This window comes from Leucopleurus acutus, assembly GCF_964270905.1.
Source record: "Leucopleurus acutus genome assembly, chromosome: 5".
In the NCBI taxonomy this organism is placed as follows: domain Eukaryota; kingdom Metazoa; phylum Chordata; class Mammalia; order Artiodactyla; family Delphinidae; genus Leucopleurus; species Leucopleurus acutus.
Window position 1 is genome coordinate 80,936,958 of NC_139147.1, and position 27,510 is coordinate 80,964,467.

The following is a 27,510-nucleotide window of genomic DNA, read 5'->3' on the forward strand; positions in this document are numbered from 1 at the left end:
CGATTTTTTTATATATAAATTTATTATTATTTTTTTTTTCTGCGTTGGCTCTTCGTTGCGGTGCACAGGCTTCTCATTGTGGTGGCTTCTCTTGTTTTGGAGCACAGGCGCTAGGCGCATGGGCTCAGTAGTTGTGGCTCGTGGGCTCTAGAGCTCAGGTTCAGTAGTTGTGGCGCACGGGCTTAGTTGCTCCATGGCATGTGGGATCTTCCCGGACTAGGGCTTGAACCCGTGTCCCCTGCATTGGCAGGTGGATTCTTAACCACTGAGCCACCAGGGAAGTCCCTTACTCAGTAATTCTTTAAAATGATTGCACAGGTTTCTCTTTGTTGACTTTCTCTTCAATCTGGATAGTACAATGGAGTGGGATGTTTTAAATAAAAATTCAATATTAAAAAAAATAATAAGTATTTCTCTTTTTCTCAGGACTGACTATGGTAAATAGCCAATGCCTGTGCTTGACTCCATTCTAGTTTACCATGAGCAGGACTCAGAACAGTACCGGCCACAATGAGATATTTCATAAAGGTTTTGGAGCGAAATAATAATCATCTCAGAATCAGAAATTATCTTGATGTGTTTTTTGTAATGACAACATTGATGATAAAGCCTCGTGATAATATGGTGTAAAGGTGTTCAAGGACTGAGTTTGAATGCCAGCTCTGTCACATATTAACTTTGTGACCCTGGGCAGGGCTCTGTGAGCTAGTTTCCTCATTGTAAAAGAAAGGTGATCACGGGGACCTCAGGGTGGTTGTGAGGACTAAGTGACACACGAAAAGGAGCATTCAATAAATGTGTTTTGCTACAGAAAATTTTAAATCTCTTATTTTTTATTCTACTGGTTTTTTATTTTTTCCTTTACCTGGATCAGAAAGATAATTTTACATTTTCCTTCAACTTTTTTGAAACTTAATATTTTCTGATAATGAGAAGTTGGTAGACATCATATTAACAAAAGATTTTTTTCCTTTTTTGGTAATTACCTGGATCATAACAAATAATAATAAAACAAGATGAATTTCTCTCAGCTTTGGGCTGGGAATCAGGAGGAGGAGGAAGGGAAGGGAGAAAGAGAGTCCTTAGACTGGTGGTAGAAACATAACCCACTAACCCTTGATTGGGCACCCGTGACGAGGTCTCTGTGGTGGGGAAGCCCCACCACAGGGATCCCTTCTCGGTGAGCAAGAATGCTTCGGGGCTGGGCTGTGAGCTCCCAGGGCAGAGCCCTACTGCCCGCTCTCTGATCAGCTCGACTTTGCTGCAGGTTGGTTGTGACTGAAAGGAGACCACTGTGAATTAACTAGGAGGGAGAACATCAAGTTGGAACTTTATTTCACCCAGCCACAGAGGGATAAAACGGCATTCTTCTCTATTTAAATTCTATCCCATCTTCTTGTCCTTCCACGCAGGACTGCTGACAGAGGTTGTCGGGGCAATTGTGCCAGGTGTGGAGATTCTGCCCACCGGTCAATTGACCTCACTCTCAGATGCTGGCTCTGCCCCTGTCTCTTGAGGTCGGCCCTTGTACTCGCAAGACTTTATGTGCCTCTGTAAGTATAGTAAAACTCCATTAATCTGATGTTATCATGCAAGAAGAGAAAAGTGAAGCCACCAGTTGACAAGATGAGACTTTTTCCTGACATCATAGGTTCTTTATTTGCAAGTACAGATAATATTTGAAAGGAAATAAAAACTCAGAGGCTCAAATGCATCCAGTAAATTGAAGGAGCAGTGACACATGCATCCACAAGTGAGTGTAGCTGTATGAAGCCCTACCTGTTTCCCTAGGCAAAAGCACAGCAAGGGTTATCAAATATATGCCTCCTTCACATTATCAGGCAACTAAAGATAATCATATTATTCTCTTTTGCAAAGTCCGTACACTTCAATGTTGTAGCAAAAAAAAATAATGCAATTATAAAGTGAGGCTAGAGAGGAATTTCTCATAAAATTCCTGTAAGTATAGTAAACAAAATTTACATCACATCTCGTGATATTCCCTTATCAATCATTAAAAACAGATTTCCTTAAGCAGGCCTGCCTTTGTATTACTTCTTCTGCTTTCCATCCTTATCATTAAACTCAGAGCTACTAAACACTAAGGATTACTCAATCTAGCCCTGGCAACATATAAACAAACAGAAAACTCCTATTTGAAAGCCCTGTTGCAAAGCACAGTTAATGAGTAAACAGAAATTACTGACTTATAAGAAACACTGTCACCCAGAAGGAGAATTATCAGAATAGCTTTGTCAAGTGGGAGTAACTGTTTAATATAACTAGTCCATTTTGGAAACAGAAAGTCAATTAATTTACTTTCTCTCTCCTGCCTGTGGCCAGTCTGTCTTTCTCTCTTGTCCCTCTTTGACCTCTGGAGGTTTTTATTATTGTTTTTTCCCCATTAAGAAGTTCAGCATTCAGTCTCTTGACTTCCCTTATTTTCACATGTGTTCAGGGCCCAGATGTCACAGTTTATTCAAAATGTCAAGAATCTTTGTATGAAAATTGATGACGTACGTTTTAAGGTACACATTTGTTATCAGAAAAGCAAACTGCAGTAGGCCACGAGTCACATTAGTTTGTCCATTTTCTGTGCTAGTTGAGAAAACTTGTGAGGAAGACTCAGAAAGGAGTTTGAATTCTGCTCACAGCTTTATGTCGTCCGTAGAGATTGACGGTGTCCCCATTAGGAGTCTCACCATTTCTCTCTAGGCTGCTCTGAACGTTCATGGTCTTAGTTGTATTATATCAGGATATTTGGACAATGGGGAGAGGGGATGATGAGATGTTAAGGAAATACCCGTAGCTGCATAAATTAATAAAGAGCATCAGAGAGACTGAAATCATGAAATTCTTTCATTTCTACAGTTGGATTCACTCCATTAACTGGCTTCCAGGGGCGTCCAGGACATTTGGGGGAAGTTGTTTCTGGAAAATCTGGAATCAATTTAAATGCAAGGCTATTTGGCTCTATCTGGATGTCAGGGATCCAATCATCATCACTCTCTGTGGGAGGTGGTAGTGTATTAGGCATCACAGTTGCAACGAGATCTGAGTCCTGTAAGTTAGGAAAGGTATTGGCTACACTTGGTTGGGCTAGGGAAGGGAAGGGTGTTGGCCCTTCTATCTTCTTTTGTACCTGTGAAGAAGAGGTAGTACTATCTTCATAAAAATTTGCCAAATACTCTGTTCTCCAACCATCGTGCTTTCCATTGTTTTTTCCTCTATTTTTATGTTTTCCGTGGCCATGACCATGCTTATGTCCATGGGCTAGGCCATGTCCCCCTTGATGTCCATGACCCCTTTGGTGCCCATGGCCAAGATCATGACCCTTTTGGTGTCCATGGCCTTGGTCATGCTCATGTTTATGGCCATGGCCAAGGCCATGTTTTATTTGCTTTCCATGGCCCCAGCCATGCCTATGAGTGGGTCCTTGTTCTTTTCCTGAATCCCGCTCTTCATCTTGTACAGGTGCCAGGAAAGTGTGGGGTGGACTTACGATTGTTCCTTCTTTAGTTTTCTCCACTGGTACTGATCGGAAAGGTGAAAAACCTGGAGGCCTTTTCATCAGTGTGGTCTAAACAGGAGATATTAAGATGAATGCATTACTGTGAAAACCACACTATCAAAGAAGAAAGAAGGGACAGGGACCTGGCAATGTTATCTCAGTTTACAGTGGGTCATGTCTTTGCCAGATTTTAAGTACTATATTATAAAAATAATCCAAAAAGGATGAAAATGAATAATATTTTTCCTTTTTTGATTGATTTTATAATTTGTAGATATTGATTCTTTTTCTTAATAATACTCTAAACTAGAAAATTTTTTATTTATCTGGAAAAACTGGATGGTTAACTATATAATCTCTAGGGTACTTTCTAAGGCTATGATTCTCTAAAGCCATGGCATATTACTTATTAGTTGATGCTATTTCTATTAGCACAATTACTGCTTTTATCCAAAAAGGCCCTACCTGGCTTTAAGAATGGAATACATAGGCAGCATATACCACAATCACTCTGTTGAACTGAAACACATTAGAATATATATGTTCATAAGCTTGAAACACAGCCTTTGTATAATGTTTGTATTAGAGTATATACATACCTACACATGGCGAAAACCTAAATGAGGACAAAGGGAGCGGAGGCAACTTGCATTGAAGATATGGATTTGTGGATTGTTTCTACCTACACTTTCACTACCTATGAGGACGTGGCAGTCGGAGGCACTGTTTGGTGATGCAAAGAGCATGGTCTTTGAAGTCAAACAAGCCAGACCCTACTAGTTACCAGCATCTTGGTGAACAGAGTGGGCTCTGATTTGACCTAGATTTGAATCCGAGCACCACTAGCTTCACTTTCCTCATGTGTAAAATAGGCATGATAAAAGCACCTGCCTCATAGAGTTGTCAGGAGGAACGTATGTGTCAGGTCCTCAGTACAGTGCCTGGGAGGGAGGAAGCACTTGAGAAAGTTATTATTCACTTTAGGACTTCAGCATCTTCGTAATTTTTCGTGTCTCTACATTGACAGTGGGGAAAGTATTACTTACCTCCCAGGGTTCTTTTAAGAATTAAAAAAATGATGCAAACTAATGCTTCTCAAACTTGAATATGGGTATGACTCCCTTGGGGACTGTGTTAAAATGCAGCTTTTGATTCAGGAAATGTGGAGTGGAGTATGAGACCTGTGTTTCTCCCAAGCTCCCTGGATGTGCTTCACTAAGAGAGCCTGTGGACCCCTGGGGCACTGACAGTGTCTGAGAAGTGATTAAGAGGACTGCTGCTCTCCTTTCTAGTCATAAAAAAAAAAGAGATCAGCACAGAAATGTGAGAGCTCTCCGCATTTTAAAAAGATAGTCCCCCAATTCACTTAAATAGTGGTTCATTTTCAACCCCAAAATATGATTTTTCAGAATGAGCATAACTAACCCAAACCAACTGTAATTAGAATCATACCTGTCCAAGTGATTGACAGTTGACAGTAGGGTAAATTTTTTTCTCCCAAGTTACCACGTAAACATCAGCTTTACATTTTAATATTACCTATCCACGAAAACAGAAGCCAAAAGAGAGAACAGTGTTATTCATGAGATACATAAACAAGCACAAAACGTCATCTAGGTTTCCAGGGAATAAGTAAGATGGTTGCGTTACTACTCACACTATGTTTATTGATCTCACAACTTTTCGTCAACTCTTCATTACTTTCCTTAGAACATGTGGTTTCCCTGGCCGTGAACACAATAGAATATTTTTTTCTAGCTACCACCTGGAAAATGAATTAGTACAACATAGGAGCTTAATTAATACTGTGTAATAAATCATACATTTTACCATAAGGGCTTTTAGGGGAGAATATTGAAATTTTAATTATACATTGACCAAGTGAGAGCTACACTCAAAAAGCACAAATATTTGACAACAAAACTTTGTTTGTGCGCATGTTAAAACATTTGGCTATTGGTTGCGCTCATTTCCTTTTCTAAATGGGAAAAGAAAACCAGGCTATAATTTTTATTTTTATATTTTTCTCAGTTTTATTTTTAGCAGCTGCAAAATTCACTAGTAATTCTAAGCCTCAAGTCATAATATATAGACTCTAGGAAGAGTAGGAAGTAAAACTTAAACATTTCCTTTAAACACAATCTTATTGTCCTGCCAAATCTTGAATCAGAGAAATACTGAGTTAGTACCACTATAGAAATTATGTGGATTAAATTACGTGAATAGGAAAATTATTTGGATTTCTAGCTCGCTTCTCTGAGTTTTTTAATATTAAGAAATTATTTTAAGCTCTAGCACTCTAGCAATATTTTTAATCATTACACAATGCTGTCTTCTGTTAACATTTGTGGCCCAATTGTTTCCTTTTTTTTTTTTTTTTGGTCTAGAAGAGGCACACTTTATTTACTTAAAAAGTAAAAATCATTGTGTGTGTGTGTTTTTTTTTTTAATACACCGACTTCAACAAAATCCCGAGCACAGTTTTTTTTTAAAGCCTTACAGCCTTTATATACTTGAAAAACACACTTTATAAAATGTTTTAAAATTATATATATAAATTTAAAAGTTAGGGACTTCCCTGGTGGTGCAGTGGTTAAGAATCTGCCTGCCAGGGCAGGGGACATGGGTTTGATCCCTGATCTGGGAAGATTCCCACATGCCGTGGAGCAACTAAGCCCATGTGCCACAACTACTGAAGCCCACGTGCCTACAGCCTGTGCTCTTCAACAAGAGAAGCCACTGCAATGAGAAGCCCACGCACTGCAACAAAGACCCAACACAACCCAAAAACAAAGTTAGTTGATGTGGCTCAATTTTCAGGCTAAGTTATTCAGTATTTCATTCTAGGATTTAAATGTGTGTGTGTGTGTGTGTGTGTGTGTGTGTGTGTGTGTGTGTGTGTGTGTGTGTGTGTTACGGACTGAATGTATCCCTCCCAAATGCATATATTGAAGGCCTAACCTCTAAGGTGATGGTATTAGGAGGTGGAGCCTTTGGTAGGCAGCTAGGTTTAGATAAAGTCATGATGGTGGGGCCCCCATGATGGGATTAGTGACCTTATAAGAGAGAGACTAGACCCCGTTCTCTCTCTGAAATGTGAGGACACAGTGAGAAGACAGCCATCTGCAAGCCAAGAAGACAGTCCTCACCAGGGAAACAAACTGGCTGGTTTTTGTACTTTCCAGCCTCCGGAACTGTAAGAAATAAACTGCTGTTGTTTGTCACCTAGTCTATGGTATTTTGTTATGGCCGCCTAAGCAGACTAACATTGTGTGTGTGTGTGTGTGTGTGTGTGTGTGTGTGTGTGTGTGTGTGTGTTTAATATTAAGTAGCTATCAAAAAGAATTATATCACATATATATGTTGACCTGGAGGGTTGACTGTTATTGAAAAAATAAAGTTATAGGGTGATAGTATAATCCCATTTTTGTAAAAGCAAATCATAACAGTCTTTCCGCTCTCTATGTTTTCTAAAAGCATGGAGAAATTACGGTGGGAGGAGGATGAGGAGAGCAAAGAGTCACAGGAAGAACTAAACTCCTCCTCTACATTTTCTGGCATCATTTTGCTAGGTAAGCACAGCTAAATTTTTAGGACAAATTTGGTAATTAACTTTTAAAACTCCAGATATGTATAAGATGGGCAGGAAGGTTTGAAAAGCGTTTTAGAGTCTATACTTTGGTGATCATGAATTTTGTTGCTTATTTCAGAGTATACTTTAATCCAGTTTGTTTGACATTACAGTTGATCAATGTGATGTCGCCTAAGAAAGCTGACAGTATATGACACAAACTGCAGCTGTTGGCTCAACACTATTCCGGGTCCAGAGGGCAGGAATAAAGTAGACCTAATAACGTCTTCTGTTCGAGGGCCTCAAGATCGCATCCACATTGCCATTCTTATCAGGTGCCATTCTTATCAGAAGTCTTCCCTGTTTAAGCCCATCCTGCCCAAGTTTTGCTTTTAAGGTAGAGAACACTATGTAGCAATATAAGTTCCAAATGCATTAAAACATTTAAATTAAAGAAATAAGCTGGAAAGATATAAAAAACATTCATCAGTTCTCAGGATGATGAAGGCTTTTTGTAGATGAAAAGCAGAGGAAGGAACCAGGAGGAAGGGAAAAATGTCTAAATTTGACTAGACAAAAATGAAAACTGATTCTCAAAAGTCACCATAAGTAAAGTAAAAAGGGTAAACTGGGAAGAATATGATGTAGGGTCAATATGACCAATATTTAGTGTTGGTCATAGAAAGCCCAACACTAAAAAACTGGACAAAGGACATGACCAGATCTTTTGGAGAAGTTAAAATGGTCATTAATCCTGAAAAAAGTTTACCTTCATTAATAACCAAGGATACATACATAAAAAAACAATGCAACATCATTTTTAACCTTGCGTGTTGGCAAAGATGAGAAACAGCGATGACACCTGGTGTCGGCCAGGTGTGGGAAACATGCAGCTTCAATCACTGATGGTAGGAATATAATTCAGATCAAGACCATCAACCAGTGTCTTACACCCAGGTGGTGTGAATGTAAATTGGCATAATTGCAAATCACTTGGTGATTTGTCAATTTGCATCATAAGTCTTACACATCCACGTATTCCTTGACATTTCTAGGACTTTGTCAAAGGAAAAATTCTAATGTGCACAGACAGATCCTTGAAGTGTGTTCATCTGTGCAGAGGCAGGGAGGGACATTGACAGCAGCAGGGACAGAGGCAGTAGGGACACAGCAAAATGAACGGTATATAACAGAAATCGCAACCATTCACATGCGCAAACGAAGGATTTAAGAAATGTTTGGTATCTGAAATATGAAACCAACCTGGAATGGACATGCACCCAAATAGGACTAAACATGCGAAGCCAAGGCAAGACTAAAATTGTAAAACAAATCTAGCAATTTGGCAGATTGGTCATTTGGAGATTGGCTATTGCAAATTCATTATGGTAAGTTGATTTCCAATAATAATAAATTGGCTGCTCCCACTAAGGCTGCCTTGAGTAACCAAATTGCTCTCTTTACATGCAAAAATCAGTAAAGAGTCACCTCTTAAAAGTAAATTTGAAATTCTCATAATATTCCAGATTAATTGAGCAAATGAAGGGATGTCATTCCCTTTCAATTCGTAGCATAATCTATTGTGGTTCCCCTTGCACCCTTAGCGTAAACAAACACACACCCATTCTAGTGTGTTGACTCATTTACAGAAAGAACTGTGACTACCAAGACTAGTAGTTCACGCTTGAGAATGAATGGTTCTCTCCTGACAGTAACTCTGACATGCAATATATGGTGGAGTACAAGATTGTTCCTGCATCCTTAGGAATAAAGGAATTTCACAGAAGAGCAGAAATATAGAGTGAGAAGAAAAGCTGACAAAGACAGGAGTAGTAGGCATTGGTAACTCCTTCAAGTAAGCCTAATGTGGGTCACATGTCAGTGAAATCAGGGAAAGGAGTTAGCGACCGGGACAGGAATAAGTGCCTGAGTAGGAGAGACATCAAGTGTCAGTTTTATTTTAATACAGTTTCTTTAGGTCCTTTATTTCCCCCCAGTTATAAAACTACTACAGGAAACAAGAAAGATGAAAATAAACAGCCCATTGTGCCATTACCTAAAAGCTACCACTATGAATAATCTGAGGTATTTGTTTCTTTTCAGTATTGTTTCCTGTACTGTTTTATTTTTGGTTTTTATTTATTTATTTTCTTTAGGCTGCACAGTGTGGCATGCAGGACCTTAGTTCCCTGACCAGGGATTGAACCCGTGCCATCTGCAGTGGAAGTGTGGAGTCTTAACCACTGGACCACCAGGGAAGTCCTTAAACTTTTTAAAATAGCACAACTGAGTACAGAATGTTTATTCAATTTTATGGCCTCTTTTTTTTTTTTTTTTACTGAAGTATAGCTGATTTACAATGTTGTGTTAATTTCTGCTGTACAGCAAAATGATTCAGTTATACATATATATACGTTCTTTCTCATATTCTTTTCCATTATGCTTTATCACAGGATATTGTATATAGTTCCCCGTGTATGGCCTGTTTTTTCGCTGCATATTATAACATAAGCATTTTCCACATCAAGAACTCCTCACAAAGATGATTTAAAATTGCTGGTTAATATTCCATTGTACAAATATACCAGACATTATCTGATCATGTCTATATTACCAATCATTTTTATGGTTTACCTTTTTTGCTTTTGTAGTTAGAGCTGCAATGAATATCATTGTATTTAAAGACTCCTTCTATTTTAGATTTCTAGAAATTCAATTACTTAGCCAGAATTATAAACTTATTTTTAGTGAGATTTTCTTTGTATTGATAGATTATAAAAACCATCTTGGTTTGCTATAGGAGTTTGGTTCTACTTTGATTACTTATTTTAGCTTGTATTTAGGGAAGCCCGTTTTGAGGTTCCATAAAAGGAATTGTCCATGAATACATAGGTCATAGGCTATTGGAGTTAGAAGGGATTTGGGCTCTTCTAATCCAGCCACTCATTTTACAGATGCTGTGTGAGTCTGAATGACTGCCCAGGATCACCTGGGATGCAAGTGGTGGATGCTGTGGCAGAGCTGAGTCTCCTGACCTCCAGACAGGATACTCCTTATCCTCTATTGACAAGCATGGACAAGAGAGATGAATCCCCAGAGGGTACATTTGTAGGAGAGAATGACACCCCAGGCAGGGAACAAATGACATGAAGATGAATGTGTGAAGAGAGCCTGAGGGACGATTGGCTGATGTGGCTGAGCGCAAGGCATGAAGTGATGTTATAATGAGAGATGAGTCTAGAAAGGCAGAGGATAAGTCTCGCTTTTCCTAGCCCTGAATTTTATTAATTATATATATAATCATTGCTAATATTTATATAGCACTTTAGATTTTGAAAAGTGATTGACATACATTATCTTTTTTAACCCTCACTGTAGTCCTTTACGGATAAAAGAGACAATATTTTAAATGACTTGTCCAAGATCACACACCAAGCATGCAGCGACGTTGGGACCTGAAATTCAAGTCTACCAAATCCCATTCACCAGATATACTGTTTCCCAATCCAGAGCCAAGATCAGTGGCAAAATTAGTAAGCAATTTGCAATAGATAATCACTATTTTTGTAGCATAATTTACAGACCTGCACTGTTGCTTTTTCCACAGTGTCAATCTTGAAATAGAAGGTTCCATTATTCTCTGCATTAAGCTTTGCGATGGAATGATCCAGAGGCTCCTCCAGCTCTGGGCTGTTGACAGGTATAGATATGGGACAGCCAGGGCAAATCCTGGTGGGTGGTTGTACAAAATCCTCCCCTGAAAGAGGCAGGTTTTATATCAGCGTGTGCACTGAAGGAGCCGTCTAGCCTAGTATTGTACCTTTCCCACATGTGATCCAGCATCCATTAATAGAGGGCCACGTGGCAGCCCAAGGCCCAGCAGTGAGTGGGTGGAGGTTGCCTGTCCGACCTCCAACTTACTGTCTCTCCTCTCTTCCTCTCCTAAGAGCCAAGTGTGTTTAGGGAAACTTTCAGTCAGAAGGTGTGTGTTAGTGACAATCAATAGGCCGCACTTTTCTTAAGTTTTTGCATTTTTAATGGAAACTGTAAAAAGCAATGCTTAATGTAAAGGAATGATTTTCTAGTGGGAAAATTCTGGTGAGCAGGCAACTTCCATAATGCTTTATATTGTACAACACATACAACTATCTTCCAAATATGAGAAAAGCCAACTCTTGGTGTAAGAAATACTGACTTGACCTTAAACTTGCACTATCGCCCTTTCCCCACATTATAACATGTAAGGGAAAAAAATCTTTAATTGAAAGGATTTTATTCTGAGTAGTTAAAAATGAGATACAGCTTCCCCAATTCACAATATCCGATGCAGGGACAGCTTGTATATAAGAAAGACCAGCTGACATATCTGAAGGCTAGCTTTGCCCAGAAAACATAAATTTTCCCTTCTGTCACCATATTCCCTTCTGCCACTTGCCAAGGAATCTCAGCTTCACCTGCTGCAGCACAGCAGGGCAGAGATGGGGCACAGTGTTCCTAGTAAGGTCTGTGGGTCATCTAGATTTTGTGGCATATCATGGGAACCAAAGCACAATATCTATGGAAAGATTTAGCCAGTTGTCTGGGACTAACATGAGCACCAATATGTATCATCCTGTACCTGGATAAAGGTCACATTTCTGCGAGAAGGAAGCAATTCTTAGCTGGATATCCACGTATGCTTTATCTGTACATTCACCGATATTCTGGTTTTTAAAAAGCATATAAGAGCATAAATTAAAAACGTTTTTTAAGAATCTTTAAACGACTAGTAAAATTAAAAATAGGATGTTGACTTTGCAAATCATCACGTGGAAAAAAACAAAACATAGTCTATTTTCAGAAGATAGAATAATAAACAATGAAAAAGTAGCACCAACACCAACAGCAAATACATACACACAAACACACAGAAACATGAAAAAAGATGACAAGAATATCTAATGTAGAAATAATAGCCATACAAGTGAATGGGTAACATTTTCTTTTAGCAAGACAAGGACTTTCAGATTAGGTTATAACCAAAATCAATGTACTACATCTTCAAGAATAATAGCATGTAATAAAAAAGATAAAGAAAGATTAAATATAATGGATGAGCAAAGCCACAAGAAGCAAATATGAACAAAAAAGGAGCTAGAGCATTATTAATACTGGACAAAGTAAAATTCAAGGTAACAACTCATAAAGGTAAAAGAAAGATAATTTTATTTTTATCTAAAAGCATGGAATCAAAATGCATAAAGCAGAAAACATATAGAAATGGATAAAAATAATTGTGCTGGGAAACTCCAATATATAACTATTATACAACAGGCAAAATGTATAAAAAATAAATAAGGTCATAGAAGACTTGAATAACATAATAAAGATTTGTTGAAATGGTATTCTCATATGATACACATGATTTAAAATGATACTCTCATAAGTATGATGCAAATAATATTTCTAATTGCTTTTATACTAGGTTACAAGAAAGTGTCAATAAATTTTGCAAATTGAAAACAATACAGGCATGTTCTTTGACCTCAGCACCACAATGAAACAAAAAAGTCCGTAAAAATTAATAACATAAGTTTAAACAAATAAACAACCAAAAAGTACTTGGAAAAATAAACACACTTTCCTAACTAAAATCTTCATTGATAAGGAAAATAATAAAAAACAAACTGAGAAAAACGAGAATTCCACATGTTGCCAGGGCAGCACTCAGAGTTAACTCCCGGCTTTATACACTTCCACAATTTAAAGAGAGGCAAAAATTATCAAAACACCCCCAACCTGGGCTTCCCTGGTGGCGCAGTGGTTGAGAGTCCGCCTGCTGATGCAGGGGACATGGGTTCGTGCCCCGGTCTGGAAAGATCCCATATGCCATGGAGCGGCTAGGCCCGTGAGCCGTGGCCGCTGAACCTGCCCGTCTGGAGCCTGTGCTCCGCAACGGGAGAGGCCACGACAGTGAGAGGCCCGCATACCGCAAAAAAAAAAAAAAAAAAAAAAAAAAAAACACCCCCAACCTCAGTGTTTATCTCAGGAAGTTAGAACAAGAAGAACAATAAACAGCCTTAAGGAAAACAAGAAGGAGGAAACAATAAAAATAAAGCAAAGCTGGTGAATTAGAAAACAGAAAGCACTAGCATTAATAAATAAATCCAAATAATCATTCATGGGGTAAGGAAAAAAAAATCAAATGTATAAAAAAGGAAACCTAACAAAGTATACAGAGAAATGTAAAAATATAAGAAAATATTATGAACAAGTGTATGCTAATTTAAATCTCAAAGAAAGACACTTTTCTGGAAAATATAAATAACCAACACTGACTTAAGAACAAGAAGAAAACTTGAATGGACCAATGACTAAAGAAGAAATGGAGAATGCTATTACTACTCTCAATTTACATCCCATTTTTCACCTCCAAACAGCATAGATGTTTTATAGATGAATAATTTTAAAAATTAAAGAAATATATACTGTATTTCCATGCTATATAAACCATTTCTGAATACAGAAAAACTACCCAATCATTCTATAAAAGTATATTCTGGATACCAAAACCTTAAAAAATAGAATGCACACACAAACACATACCCAGAAAACTGTTACACCACTTTCACTTATAAATGTATACGTAGACTGCTTAACTAAACTAGAAATAGAATCCAAATGCATATTTAAAGAAAAATTAACACTAAACAAGTAGAGTTTAGTTTAGGAATCTAAAGATTACTATTAGGAAAGTTGTCAAAACAGCATAGATTAAATTAGAAAAATATGATATTTCAATACATATTCTAAAGCATTTGCTAAATTCAACACCAATTCCTTATTTAAAAACAAAACAAAACTCTTTAAAGAGGAGGAATGTAAGGATGTTTCCTTAACATGAGGAAGAACATCTACCGGGATCCCACAGCAATATTATACGTAATGACAAAATTCTAGAGGCTTTCTCAATAAAATCAGGAATAAAACATGAATTTGTGTGATCACCACTATTTCAAAAAATATCTCTGAAAATTTGGGTCAATTCATTGAGACATGAAACAAAAAAATAAACATTGGAAAAGAGGAGATAGTATTATTTGCATAAGGTATTATTATAGATCTAGAACAATCAAAAGAATCAATGAAAAGACATTAGAGTTAATCAGAGAGTTCAATAAAGTTTCTGGATATAAGGTAAGCTAATCAAAATGTATACATTTGTAGGGCTTCCCTGGTGGCGCAGTGGTTGAGAGTCCGCCTGCCGATGCAGGGGACACGGGTTCGTGCCCCGGTCCGGGAAGATCCCACATGCCGCGGAGCGGCTAAGGCCCGTGAGCCATGGCCGCTGAGCCTGCGTGTCCAGAGCCTATGTTCTGCAACGGGAGAGAGGCCCACATACCGCAAAAAAAAAAAAAAAAAAAAAAGCTTTTGCACAGCAAACCATAAACAAGCAAAAAGACAACCCTCAGAATGGGAGAAAATATTTGCAAATGAAGCAACTGACAAAGGATTAATCTCTAAAATTTACAAGCAGCTCATGCAGCTCAATATCAATAAAAACAAACAACCCAATCCAAAAACGGGCAGAAGACCTAAATAGACATTTCTCCAAAGAAGATATACAGATTGCCAACAAACACACGAAAGAATACTCAACATCATTAATCATTAGAGAAATGCAAATCAAAACTACAATGTGATATCATCTCACACTGGTCAGAATGGCCATCATCAAAATATCTACAAACAATAAATGCTGGAGAGGGTGTGGAGAAAAGGGAACCCTCATACACTGTTGGTGGCAATGTAAATTGATACAGCCACTATGGAGAACAGTATGGAGGTTTCTTAAAAAACTAAAAATAGAACTACCATATGACCCAGCAATCCCACTACTGGGCATATACCCTAAGAAAACCATAATTCAAAAAGAGTCATGTACCACAATGTTCACTGCAGCTCTATTTACAATAGCCAGGACATGGAAGCAACATAAGTGTCCATCGACAGATGAATGGATAAAGAAGATGTGGAACATATATACGATGGAATATTACTCAGCCATAAAAAGAAATGAAATTGAGTTATCTGTAGTGAGGTGGATGGACCTAGAGTCTGTCATACAGAGTGAAGTAAGTCAGAAAGAGAAAAACAAATACCGTATGCTAACACATATATATGGAATCTAAGAAAAAAAAAAAGGTCATGAAGAACCTAGGGGCAATACAGGAATAAAGACGCTGACCTTCTAGAGAATGGACTTGAGGACATGGGGAGGGGGAAGGGTAAGCTGTGACAAAGTGAGGGAGTGGCATGGACATATATACACTACCAAATGTAAAATAGATAGCTAGTGGGAAGCAGCCGCATAGCACAGGGAGATCAGCTCAGTGCTTTGTGACCACCTAGAGTGGTGGGATAGGGAGGGTGGGAGGGAGGGAGCCGCAAGAGGGAAGAGATATGGGAACATATGTATATGTATAACTGATTCACTTTGTTATAAAGCAGAAACTAACACACCATTGTAAAGCAATTATACTCCAATAAAAATGTTTAAAAAAAAGACTTAAATGTTCAGTATGTACACTGTTGGATGCTGCAACTAAAAAAAAAAAAATCAGAATGTCTGGGGGAGTGATCTGAGAATAGGTGCTTTTTAAATCTAGGCTAGTGCTTCAAAGGTGCAACATGCCCTGAGAACTACGTAGAAAATCCTTAAATCAGTGCTTTCCAAACTTTAATGTGCAGATGAATCACCTGAGAACCTTGTTAATATGCAGATTCTGATTCAGTAGCTATGAGTGGAGTTGAGATTCTACTTTGCTAAGAAGCTCCCTGGTGATGCTAATGCACTTTGAATAGCAAGGCCTTAAATCTTACCAATTGTGGGCAAAATATTTCATTTATATTTCATGTCCTTTAATTACTGTAACAACTCTGTGATATAGGTTCTATTATTCTTCACGATTTTACAAATGAGGAAGTGAAGGCTCAGAAAAGTTATACCAAATCTGATTGGCTTTGTGACTCCAACCAGCCTTTGCAACTCTCTGTGTTGCAAAGAGAAAACTTAACTGGGGGTTTATAAACAGATGCAGCAAGATTAAAGCTAGATAACATTTAGGCCTATATAACCTCAAATGGCTAAGCATAAAAACAGAAGATGTTAATAGATGCTTAAAAGGTCAGACTCAACTCAACCTGACAGAATTAAATAGTGGCTAGAACCTATGTGTTTAGAGGGTTCCTCTCTCTCTCTCTTTCTCTTTTATACTATTTTTTAAAATTCTGCTAAAATATATATAATATAAAATTTGCCATCATAACCATTTTTAAGTGTATAATTCAGGGCCATTTATTACATCCACAGTGCTGTGCAACCATCTCTACTATCTATTTCCAATGGTTTTCATCACCCCAAACACAAATTCTGCAACCATTAAGCAAAATCTCCCCGTTCTCCCTCTTCCCAGCCCCTGGTAAACTCTAACCTACTTTTTGTCTCTATGAATTTGTGTATGTTGGATAATTCATATAAGTGAAATCATATACTGGTTGTCCTTTTGTGTCTGGCTTATTTCACTTAACATTTTCAAGGTTCATACATGTTGTAGCATGTATCAGAATTCCATTCCTTTCTATGGCTGAAGAACTGTTATATACATGTCACATTGTGTTTATGCATTCCTTTGTCGATGAACATTTGGGTTGTTTTCCACCTTTGGCTATTGTGAATAATGCTGCAATGAATATTGGCATATAAGTATCTTTTTGAGTCCCTGTTTTAAATTCTTTGGGGTATATATCTAGGAGTATAATTGCTAGGTCATATGGTAATTCTACATTTAACTTTTTGAGGAACTGCCATACTGGTCTCCACCATGGCTGCATGATTTTACATTTCCATCAGCAATGTACAAAAGTTCCAATTTTTCCACATTCTCCCCAATACTTGGTATTTTACAATTTTTTAAAATTACAGCCATCCTCTAGGTGTGAAGTAGCATCTCATTTGTGGTCTATACTTACATTCCCCCTGATGGCTAATGATGTTGAGTATTTTTCATGTGCTTTTTGACCATTTGTATGACTTCTTTAGAGGAATGTCTATTTAAGTTGTTTGCTCATTTAAAAAATGTTGTTGTTGCACCGTGGAAGTTTTTTACATATTCTACATATTAAGCCCTTTTCAGATATATGATTTGCATATATTTTCTCCCATTCTGTGGATTGTCTCTTCACTCTCTTAATAGTGTCCTTTTTACTCCCCCCCATTTATGAAACAAACACATGCTTGATTAGAAACATTGGGAAGTATTGAAGAGTTTCAAAAAGTATAAAAAATCAGAAAAAACAGCCATAGTTCCAACTAAAAGTTAGCCATATTTTATATTTTGGCATATTTGTTTTTCATCACTTTTTATATTTACATCTACTTTATGTACCTGAGTAAATCTGTACGTGTAATTTTGTACCGTGCTTTTTTTTGTTTTTTACTTAACATACCGTAACTATTTTACTAGGTCACTAAAATCTCTGCAAACATAATTTTAATGGCTGCACATATTCTACTGTATGGATATACTGTAATTTGCTTAACCATTCCATATGTTGAAAATATGTTATTTTTAATATTTTCCTTTTAATAAAAAGTCAAAATTAACATCTTGCTGCCTGGATTTCTCATTTTCTTCCCATATAATGGACGTTGAGAAGTAGAATGACTAGGTCAGTGGTCCTCAACCTTTCTGGCACTCGGGACTGATTTCGTGGAAGACAATTTTTCCACAGATGGTAGGGAGTGGTGGGGTGGGGGAGATGGTTCAGGCAGTAATGCGAGCGATGGGGAGTGATGGGGAGCAATGGGGAGCAGTGGGGAGCAGTGGGGAGAGATGGGGAGCAGTGGGGAGTGATGGGGAGCCGTGGGGAGCCGTGGGGAGCAGTGGGGAGTGGTGGGGAGCGATGGGGAGCCGTGGGGAGCGGTGGGGAGCTGTGGGGAGTGATGGGGAGTGATGGGGAGCGATGGGGAGGGATGGGGAGCAATGGGGAGCGACAGGGAGTGGTGGGGAGCTGTGGGGAGTGATGGGGAGCGATGGGGAGCGATGGGGAGGGATGGGGAGCGATGGGGAGCGATGGGGAGCTATGGGGAGCCGTGGGGAGTGGTGGGGAGCGATGGGAAGTGGTGGGGAGAGATGGGGAGCAGTGGGGAGCGTCAGATGAAGCTTCGCTCACTCGCCCGCAGCTCCCCTCCTGCTGTGTGGCCCGGTTCCTAACAGGCCTCAAACTGGTACCGGTCCACGGCCCAGGGGTTGGAGATCCCTGGACTAGATGAAGGGACTTGCAGCCACCCCTTGCTTAAAGAACAGCCTTCTGCTAAAATGCAAATAGCCCTGGGAAGGTCATCATGCCTTATCATCTTAACATGCACTAACTCCTGCCACCTTGAGATGCTCTCTTTTAACATAATTTTGGTTCAGGTAATAAGATATCAACCTGGAAAGGGCCACTAAGGGAGAGAGACACAGGATGTACTTATTAAAGATAAAAGTAGGGGAGGGAAGGTGAAAGAACAAGCAGAGACAAGTTGGAAGTGAAGGAGTGTCCTGGGTAGAGTTCGGGAGCCTTGTAAGGACATTGAGCACACGGGGAGGAAAGGAGACAGGAAAGCGTGAAGACATGAAAAGACAGACTTGACCGTGGCATCATTTTGTCTCAGGCTATTCCTAGCCTCTGGTTATATCTGTAAGTGCTTATTGCCAGATGTACAGACTCTGACCAGCTGGGTAAGCAGCTTGACCAATGACGTGAACTGTAGAGTCTCAAGTGAAAGTGAATGTGAGCTGCGTATGTCATCAAAAATTTTAGTGACTGAGACTTCCTCCACAGCTGAGAGTTCCCACACCTGTAAATACTGGACACAAAAGGCTAAGAACTTTATGATTAGATCTTTGCCTACTTACACCATTTGAAAGGGACTTGCAGTCTGGAGTTAAGAATAGAAAATTCTCCTTGGAACAATTAGTCTGCACAATTGAGTAAGTAATTTCATAGTTCCATCCAGCCACCACCTGAAACGATTTTGGATTGAATATTTAAAGGGCAGTTTAAACATAATTCATAGTGTTAGGAGGAGCTTAGAATACTGCCTGATATTTCATAAGTGCTCAAAAATACAAACTATTATTATTACTAGGCAAAAGTCATTACTGAATAAATATTGAGCACATTATGACTCTCACACCCTTCAACACAACACACACACACACACACACACACACACACAGCTACACATCTGAAAATGAAAAGCAATTTATAGATGGAGTTACTGTATTTCCTTAAGAAAGACCTAGCAATATTTCCTCTGCCAGGCAACAGGGAAAAAATCATCTGCTGAATTTTGTAAAATATTAATAATGCTTTTCTAGATGGATAAAGAAAACTTTGGAGCTGGAGTGGCCTTGACCAGTAGGTCCTTAGGTTCCCAGACTGCCAGACAGTAAGATTTCTCCTGCTTTATCTAGGGTGGGTCCCACCCTGATAGCTGGATATGGACAGAACTGAGGAGAGCATGCATCTTGCATGAAGGCAAGTCGGAAGGTCAATTAAAAGCAGGAAATGCTACTGACCAAAGTGGGTCCCTCATAATTAGAGGCTGAAATCCAAGGGGCCCAGTCAGTTGTCAGTAAAGTCTTCATGAACTGAGGCAACAGAAAGGACCAGATTTACAAGTATTTGCTTTTTTCTCTGCTGAAATGGAAACCATAATTTAGAGGGTACCCAGCAAGCTTTGCCAACTTTTTTAGGTACAATTTAATATTGGGGGGCCATGTTTGCCTCATAATAGTTAGGTGATGAGAGAGTCTTCTTAAAACCCTAAGGCCAGAATGACTTTTCCTTTTTACCATCTCTGGGAGAACATGCAATGCTGACCACCCATTCATTAAAAACAAATCTCCCAGGAAGAGGGTCTGATTAGGCTCCCTTTCCCCATTTACATACTGCAGTATCCAAATCATTGTGCCTGAAGAGAAAGCCTTTGCCTCCTGAGCTAGTCGTATGAGAACATGAAAGAGTTCCTCACCACCACCTGTGGAATCATATGTTTTCCTTGGCCAAAGGTTTATTTTAGGTAATGAAACCCTAAACCATAAAGACCTAACAAATCCTAACAATACTATGACACAGGAAAAATTAAAGGACAAACCTGTCTTTGGGCCTTTTTTACTTCTTTAAGATCAAAGAGGTGGGAGTGATCAGTGTTGTTGTTAAAGTGTTGAATGGCATGTCTCAGTACAGGTTCCAAGTCGGGGCTTTCGGTTGATATGGGGTGCAGGCAGCCAAGGCAGTCGTACTGGGCTGTCACCAGGGGGCCCTCGGCTTGACAAAGAGCAAGAAAAGGGCAGCGTTAACAAGCAAAACCTGCATTCACATACATTGCCCTAAATAAGTCAGATAATTTGGAAGGCCCTGATAAGCAAACTTTCCAGTAAGTCCTAGTATGCACTGGAAAAAGAGAACACAAGACTGAATGATAGGGAAGACCTATCATTCACTTAGGGACATCTTATATGCATCCTATTGTGCATAATTATTTTAAATTTATTTTAAAGTCATTTTAAATTACGGAAGTGATACACGAATTTATCCTCATAAAAGTAAAACATTACAGGTGCATTTTTATTTCTTTTTCAGTGTTAACCAAAGCTCCTTGAAGCCGGGAGCAGGATGTAATACATTTTGTATCAATTCAATCCAACAAACATGTATTTCGCACCTGCTATAACATGCCCTGTGTTGAGCATGGCTGCATGGATGCATTAATTCGTTAGTAATGGCCACTGCCATGAAGGAGTCGGGAAAAGTCAAGGGGGAGAGACCGAACTGGAGATGGATGATTTCAATATAATTCAGCAAGAGATTGGAAAGGCAGGAGCCCAGAGTGAGCCCAGGGAAGCCTTTCCTGAGGAGAACAGGCTGAGCTAAGAAGGGTGAAGAGCAGTCAAGGTCAACCTCTCAAAACAAGGTGTGAGGCCTGAGGAGAAGGGAGGGACGGCTCCTGAGGAAGAAGGATGAGGCAGGGACCGTGTTGTACACACATCTTAACCAGAGCTTATAGCAGGAGGCAGGGAGGGGTGGTCTGAAGTGTGAGCAGTCTGAAGGGAGGCCTCTGCTGTGGAGTCTGGGCTGTGCTCTGTAGGCAGGGATTCTTAACTATTTTCCTGGGTCATAGGCTCCTTTGATGACCCTAATGTAAGCTATGGCGCCCTCTCCTGGAAGATGCACATACTCACAACCTTCTCCACTTCTGGGCATTCCTAGACCCTCTAAGATGAATTGAGAATGGTCCCCTGTAAGAATGGGGAGCCACCGAATGGGTTTTAATAAAATGATGTAAAATATTTTAAAAAGGAGAGAGTCTGTGTTAAATCACCACTGTTCATGACACACAGCCCTGACTCCCTGGTCAGTAGCAGTACATGTGGCAAAAAGGGGAAGAAATGAAGGAGTCCTGGGCCCCTTGGCCCTGGGGCTCTCACAGCCCGAGGATGTAAGATCCCCCAGTCAGCAGTTCAACGCAACCCCCCTTGCAACTGTTTCTCGGCATTCTCTCCATAAGTTTGTGTCAGGAAATGACATATTGTGTGAATATTCATAGCTTTCCCCCCTCCTTTCCTTGTAGAAGTTAGGTTGAATCAGGGTAATGGGCAAAGTTAAAAAACTAGAGGGAAATAAATAAATAAATACTGTTGAAATAATATTTACATTTTTTCCGAGAAAAATATACAGACCCTTTGAATAAAATTGTTTCTAAGATGGTTTCTTTTAAAAAAAAAAAAAAACTAGAGGGGATGACATGGGAAAGATGAGAGAATTACTGATGGGAAAACAAAACAAAAAAAGATGAACACAGGAGGTGAAAGGGAGAGATGGAGAAAAGCCCAGAGGCTGGTTTGCCTGACCTCAAGGGCAGCTCCCACTGGTGTAGGGGAAGCAATGGAGCAGCCTTTGAGGGTGAGATGAACAGGGAAAGATGCAAACTCAGTTTTTCTGGGTGACAATGATTTTCCACACTGCCTCAACATTTCCAGAGAGATTTTTAAATTAAAATGTTTCAAATTTTGAATTCTGAAACATATCTGGCCAAAAAGTTTTCAGATAAGAGATTGTGGACCTAGCACTAATTTCCGAAGGTGTGGCAAAGAGCTTTTTCTCTCATGGTACATAACGTGCTCTGCTCTGGATAATGTTAAAATGTGCTTACGAGATAGAGCTCTTAAACCAAATAATAAAAAGCTACCCCTATCAAAAGATTTTAATTACTTGTGATTTCTGTTTTGGACTATTTTTCTTTGAATGCAACTTCTTGCAGGAACGGAAACTCGAGGGATCTAGTTTTTGTGGGTACCATATAGGGGATTAAGTCTGGAATAGAAGGACCACTACTACAGTGGGGTTCAATAGCATGGCTGAGGATGCTGTTCTGGAGCTTAGGTACAAAAACGCTATCATGCGGAAGGCCAGTTCCAGGATGGCTTTTGTGACTGACTTCACCTAGACGTGCCCATCCTTCTGTATGTGGCACCTCTGCCACAAGAGGGAAGGAGCTAACAGTGGTCATCTGTTGAGAAGTTTCTCCATACTTAGATTCTAAAGGAATATCGTTTATGGAGGGTCTATTCCACCAACTCTGCTAACTGCTAGCTGTGGGGTCTTGGGCAAGATATTTGACTGCTGTGGGCCTGTTTCCTCATCTGTGAACTGGGGATATTAACATTTGCCTCATAGAGTTGTTCTGAGGAATAGATATGTTAATACACATGAAGTGATTAGAACTGTGGCTAGTAATAAGGGCTCAATAAATGTTAGCTATTATTACCTTTTCCTTGATTATCATTAATACATTATTATGATTACATCTTCAGGTGTATCATCTAGTTTCATTCTAAACAATTGTGCAAAGTGGGAATTACTGTGATCTCCTCTTATAGGTAAGGAAAAGGAAAGCCAAGAAGGTGAGAGCTTTGAAAGATTCCAGGCCAGATCTGACCTCAAAGCCTGTGCTACTCTCACTCTAGGACGCTGCCTACAGTTGAAGCCAGTTCTGTGTCTTCTCATCCTTTTGCACACACCTAATACAATGCTGCTCTTGAGGAAGAGAATCAGGATAGCGCTGAGGGGCGTGAGCCCGGCCCCACCTCAGGACTCTGCCGCTCCACCCCCTCCAGCGCCCCCGCAAGGCTGCAAGTGGTATTGCCACTGCTGCTCTCCGGGAAAGAGGGGTCTTTGGTGCCACACAGAAGAGGTTCATTTTTCCCCAGGGCAGCACCACCAGGCACAGCAGCTACCTGGAGTAATCTGGCAGGTCTGGGTAGCCACGGAGAACTTCATATTCCCCCTCTTTGCCACCGTCGCTGTGCATTCCCCTGTAGCCTAAGAAGAAGAAGAAAAAAGGATTAAAAAAAAGTTTATCTTAATCTTTCAGATGAAAGCCACCTAGTACTATTGCTAAATACGGCTTTCCTTTATAAAACCTTGTCAAGGGCTTCCCTGGTGGCACAGTGGTTGAGAGTCCGCCTGCTGGTGCAGGGGAGGTGGGTTCGTGCCCCAGTCTGGGAGGATTCCACATTCTGCGGAGCGGCTGGGCCCGTGAGCCATGGCTGCTGAGCCTGCGCGTCCGGAGCCTGTGCTGCGCAACGGGAGAGGCCTCAACAGTGAGAGGCCCGCGTACCGCAAAACAAAACAAACAAAAAACAACTTTGTCAAGATTTTTTATGTTTTCTAGCAGAGTTTTGAGACACAAGAATGAATGTTTTGCAGCCTAATCATTATTTTATACAAGCCACTGATATTCGTGAAATATTGGAGGAAAGGCAGTTTAAATGGCGAGGTTTTAGAGTATGAACCTTTGTGTTGTTTTTTTTTTGCGGTACGTGGGCCTCTTACTGTTGTGGCCTCTCCCGTTGCGGAGCACAGGCTCCGGACGCGCAGGCTCAGCGGCCATGGCTTACGGGCCCAGCCGCTCCGCGGCATGTGGGATCTTCCCGGACCAGGGCACGAACCCGCGTCCCCTGCATCGGCAGGCGGACTCTCAACCACTGCACCACCAGGGAAGCCCTGAATCTTTGTTTTGAGCCCCAGAGATATTTCTGTTGCATCAAGATGCCCACAGTGCCTGAGAACCAGCCTGCTAAACTGTCCTCTTGATTTACCTTTCAATTTCAGTGTTCAAACTGCATACAGGAAGCCAGGGTTTTGACATTGAAGAGGTGGCTCCCTGGACTGGGAGGAGAGTGGCTTGCTTCTCCCTCAATTACGGCCCAGCAAGAAGCTGTGCTGTGCCAGGGCAGGGTAGGCGTTAGGTTAAGACAGCCCTTGGTAAACTTGGCCGAGAAAACTGGAGGCTCGGAAACTGTCAACACACTCACAGCTTGTGCAGAGTCATTGTAGTCACAATCCTGCCAGGTTTTGTCACTTTGAACAGGACAGTTGCCCTCCTTGATTTGGTACTTGAAGGAATAAAACGTGTCAGGATCATCCTGAAAAACAGCAACCAAAGATACGTACGGTTCATCTAACTGACCCAACGGCAAATCATTTGAGTGGGATCTGGTGCAGTTATATTTGATCTTGATTTGATTCAATGAAGGCAAAAACATTTATTAAAAATATTGAAAGTTTATAAATATTTACTTGGAGGAATGTTCATAATATACTATTTACAAATATATATATATATTTAAATTTCAAAGTAGGTCCATAGTTTTAGCCCATTTTTGTAGAAACCAATTTATATGTAAATAGATATAAAAATTTTTTTTTAAGTCTGGAAAAGTATGCAGCAAAGCTGTTAAAATGTGTGTCTTTCAGTGGTGGGAGTACAGTTCTCTTTCACTTTCTTCTTTCAACAAACATTCCTGAATTGTCTATTTTTTTGAACAAACATTATTTTTACAGTTAGAAAACAAACCAGAAGCCTTTTTTTCATTAAAAAAAAAGTAACAGTTATCTGGATAGTGGGAATAATTATGGGTAATTTTAGTATTTTTATGGGCATTGTTTTGTTTTCTATTTAGTATAGCATGACGTGAAATAATAAACTTTTAAAGTATAAAGGTGCTGATTTAGATGAGCCTTCAGATGCAACGTCGGGGTGTGTCAGAACAGCAAGGGACTTCAGAGGGGATGTTGTCCATCTTCTCAGTTTGCAGGTGAGAGAAAGGAGGCCCCAGGTAGATGGCGTATGCCTTAGGCAGCCTCCCCACCTTGGAAAGGCAGAGCCAGCTCTGGATGGCAGGTCTCCTGACTCACCAGGCAGTGCTCTCTCCACAGTGTTTGCATTTGGGAGATGATGGAATCAGACAAGATAGACTCTTCTAGTTCCTTCTAGGTCTCAGATTTTAATAAAACCTAAGTGGTCATGGTACAGGCAGTCCCCACACAGCAAGGTAGAGATAAAGAGTGATTCTATGGACATTTTAGAATAAAAAACCACATTTGCCATGGATGTCTGCCAATAAAGACTACAACCATACTAGAGAACACTAGGACTCACAGGACTGCACAAATTTGTGAAACAGAAAGGCCGGACTTTCAGAAGACAAACAAACAAAAACATATCTACTAGGCTTTTTCCTTTTTCCTTATCATATCAAATACCTGGGGTTTTTTTTCCACCAAAGTAATCAATTGCTTAACTATCACAGAAACACAATGTTTTATAGTGAAATTCACTCAAACAAACTATATTGAAAAGATTTGTAATTCTTGAAGTCACATACCCTGTCAGGGTTTGTCTCCATCCTGAGTGCATCGATCATTGATTTTATTTTTATTTTTTTATTTTTTTCATTGATTTTAAAAAAGTGCTAAAAATCAAGTAGAACATGGCTGTTACCTTGATGCATTCAGCCATATGGACTTCATGGCAGGTATTTTGTCCAATGCAGTTGAACCAAGTTAGTCTCATTTCTGACTCCTCTTAGACAAACCTTCCCTTTCCCCTAGCTTAATTAAGGTATAATTGACAAATAAAAATTGTATATATTTAAGGGGTACAATCTGATGAACTGAAACACATGTATATTGTGCAATGATTACCACAAACAAGCTAATTAACACACCCATCACCTCACATACTTATATTTTTGTGGTGAGAATACTTAAGATCTAGGCTTTCAACAAATTTCAAGTGTACAATAAAGTATTATTAGCTATAATCACCACACTCTACATTAGATCCTCAGGACCTATTCATCGTATAACTGAAAGTTTGCACCCTTTGACCAGCGTCTCCCCATTTCCCCACCTCCCAGTCCCTGGCAATCGCCGTTCTACTTTCTGTGTCTGTGAGTTTGAACTTTTAGACTCCACACATAAGTGAGATCATATCATACTTGTTAGATGTACCCCTTTAAGAACCCATTTCCCACCTGAGGTCTGGAGGTCTTCATATTGTTGTCTAGGACTGGTCACCCAGTAAATCCTGCTGCTGCAGCCTGACCGAGTTCCTGGATTCTCCCACTCTGCACAGTCCCTTTAAAATTTCTCCATCTACCTTTGTTTCATTTCACCCTAGGATATGCTGCTCTGATCACCCAGGAGGAGTCATACCTTTCCCTTCACCCCCAGGCCAGAGAATGGTGTTGGTCTTTTCTAAGAGCTGTAAGCTTCCCTTCGATTATCAGTTCTTTGGTGATTGGGGTGCGTGTGTGGCGTGAGGCCTGGGCTCCAAGTGACAGCACAAATCCCCAATGACCTCAAGGTTAAACACAGCTCACTCACCGTCCTGATGACCTCAGTTACGCGGTACAATACAAATTGGTTGCCACTTTTGTTTCCACTGTTATATTTCTTCAGAGCAGTGTCCACAGCTTGAAATACATCCGGGTCGTTGCAGTAGATTTCTTGCGAGGAATCCTGGGTTAAACTTGGTAGCAGCCTGGAGCAAAGAAAAAGGATGGTGATTAATTTCATGATTTAAGTCTCCCTCTGGGAGTTTCACGAAGAATTGGGAGCCAATTAAGATGCTGATTTTAACTATCTTCAGCCTCTATTTCCTCCGTGCTCTCCTCTCCCTGCTGCCTCAGTGCTCTGGGGTCCTGGCTAATTCCTGCTGCCATGCACTATTTGCTTATTCCAAAAGGACAAATGGCCCTGCTGGGTAATCCAAGCAGATTTCAGGATGAAACATTACAACACTGGGGTTGTTGACCTGCTTATTTGCATTTGGGGAGCATGTGGGAGCACAGAGCACAAATTTCCTGGTGATTGCACAACTTTGTCTAGCAAATCAGAGCAGACTCTAATAAAGGAAGAGAAAAAAACACCAACTACCTCTGTTATTCCCTTGTGACTTTCCCAAAGCCATTTATGAAGGTCACTGCACGTGGCAACAATGCAAGTGTAGATTGTGCAGACACCTTTCAATAAAATTGCTCTGCATGTT

The 27,510-nt window shown here is 39.9% G+C and overlaps 1 protein-coding gene across 3 annotated transcripts; it reads right to left on the reverse strand.

Annotated features, from left to right (window-relative positions):
• Positions 1-815: 815 nt before the first annotated feature.
• Positions 816-27,223, reverse strand: KNG1 (kininogen 1). Of its 3 annotated transcripts, none has more exons than XM_082839410.1 (11): positions 26,847-27,219; positions 24,491-24,601; positions 23,411-23,495; positions 20,269-20,441; positions 19,025-19,132; positions 11,701-11,785; positions 10,667-10,839; positions 5,169-5,276; positions 4,964-5,050; positions 3,503-3,580; positions 816-1,551 (listed from the first exon to the last, which is right to left on the reverse strand). In XM_082839410.1, the coding sequence occupies exons 1-11, from the start codon at positions 27,036-27,038 to the stop codon at positions 1,471-1,473; spliced, it is 1,281 nt and encodes a 426-aa protein (XP_082695536.1). In that variant the 5' UTR covers positions 27,039-27,219; the 3' UTR covers positions 816-1,470. The 3 variants fall into 3 exon arrangements, with proteins under 3 accessions (XP_082695536.1, XP_082695535.1, XP_082695534.1); XM_082839409.1 differs by lacking the exon at positions 816-1,551 and adding an exon at positions 2,350-3,061 and having other exon boundaries at positions 26,847-27,221; XM_082839408.1 differs by lacking the exon at positions 816-1,551 and having other exon boundaries at positions 2,350-3,580; positions 26,847-27,223.
• Positions 27,224-27,510: the final 287 nt, after the last annotated feature.

Excerpts from the sequence above, each read along its gene's own strand:
- KNG1 (XM_082839408.1), bottom strand. The coding sequence starts at position 27,038 with ATGAAATTAATCACCATCCTTTTTCTTTGCTCCAGGCTGCTACCAAGT. Across the intron at positions 20,442-23,410 it reads GACCTGCCAGATTACTCCAG|CCGAGGGCCCCCTGGTGACA; the intron begins GTAGCTGCTGTG and ends CTCTTTGTCAAG. Across the intron at positions 5,051-5,168 it reads GTGAGATCAATAAACATAGT|GTAATATTAAAATGTAAAGC; the intron begins GTGAGTAGTAAC and ends TTTCGTGGATAG.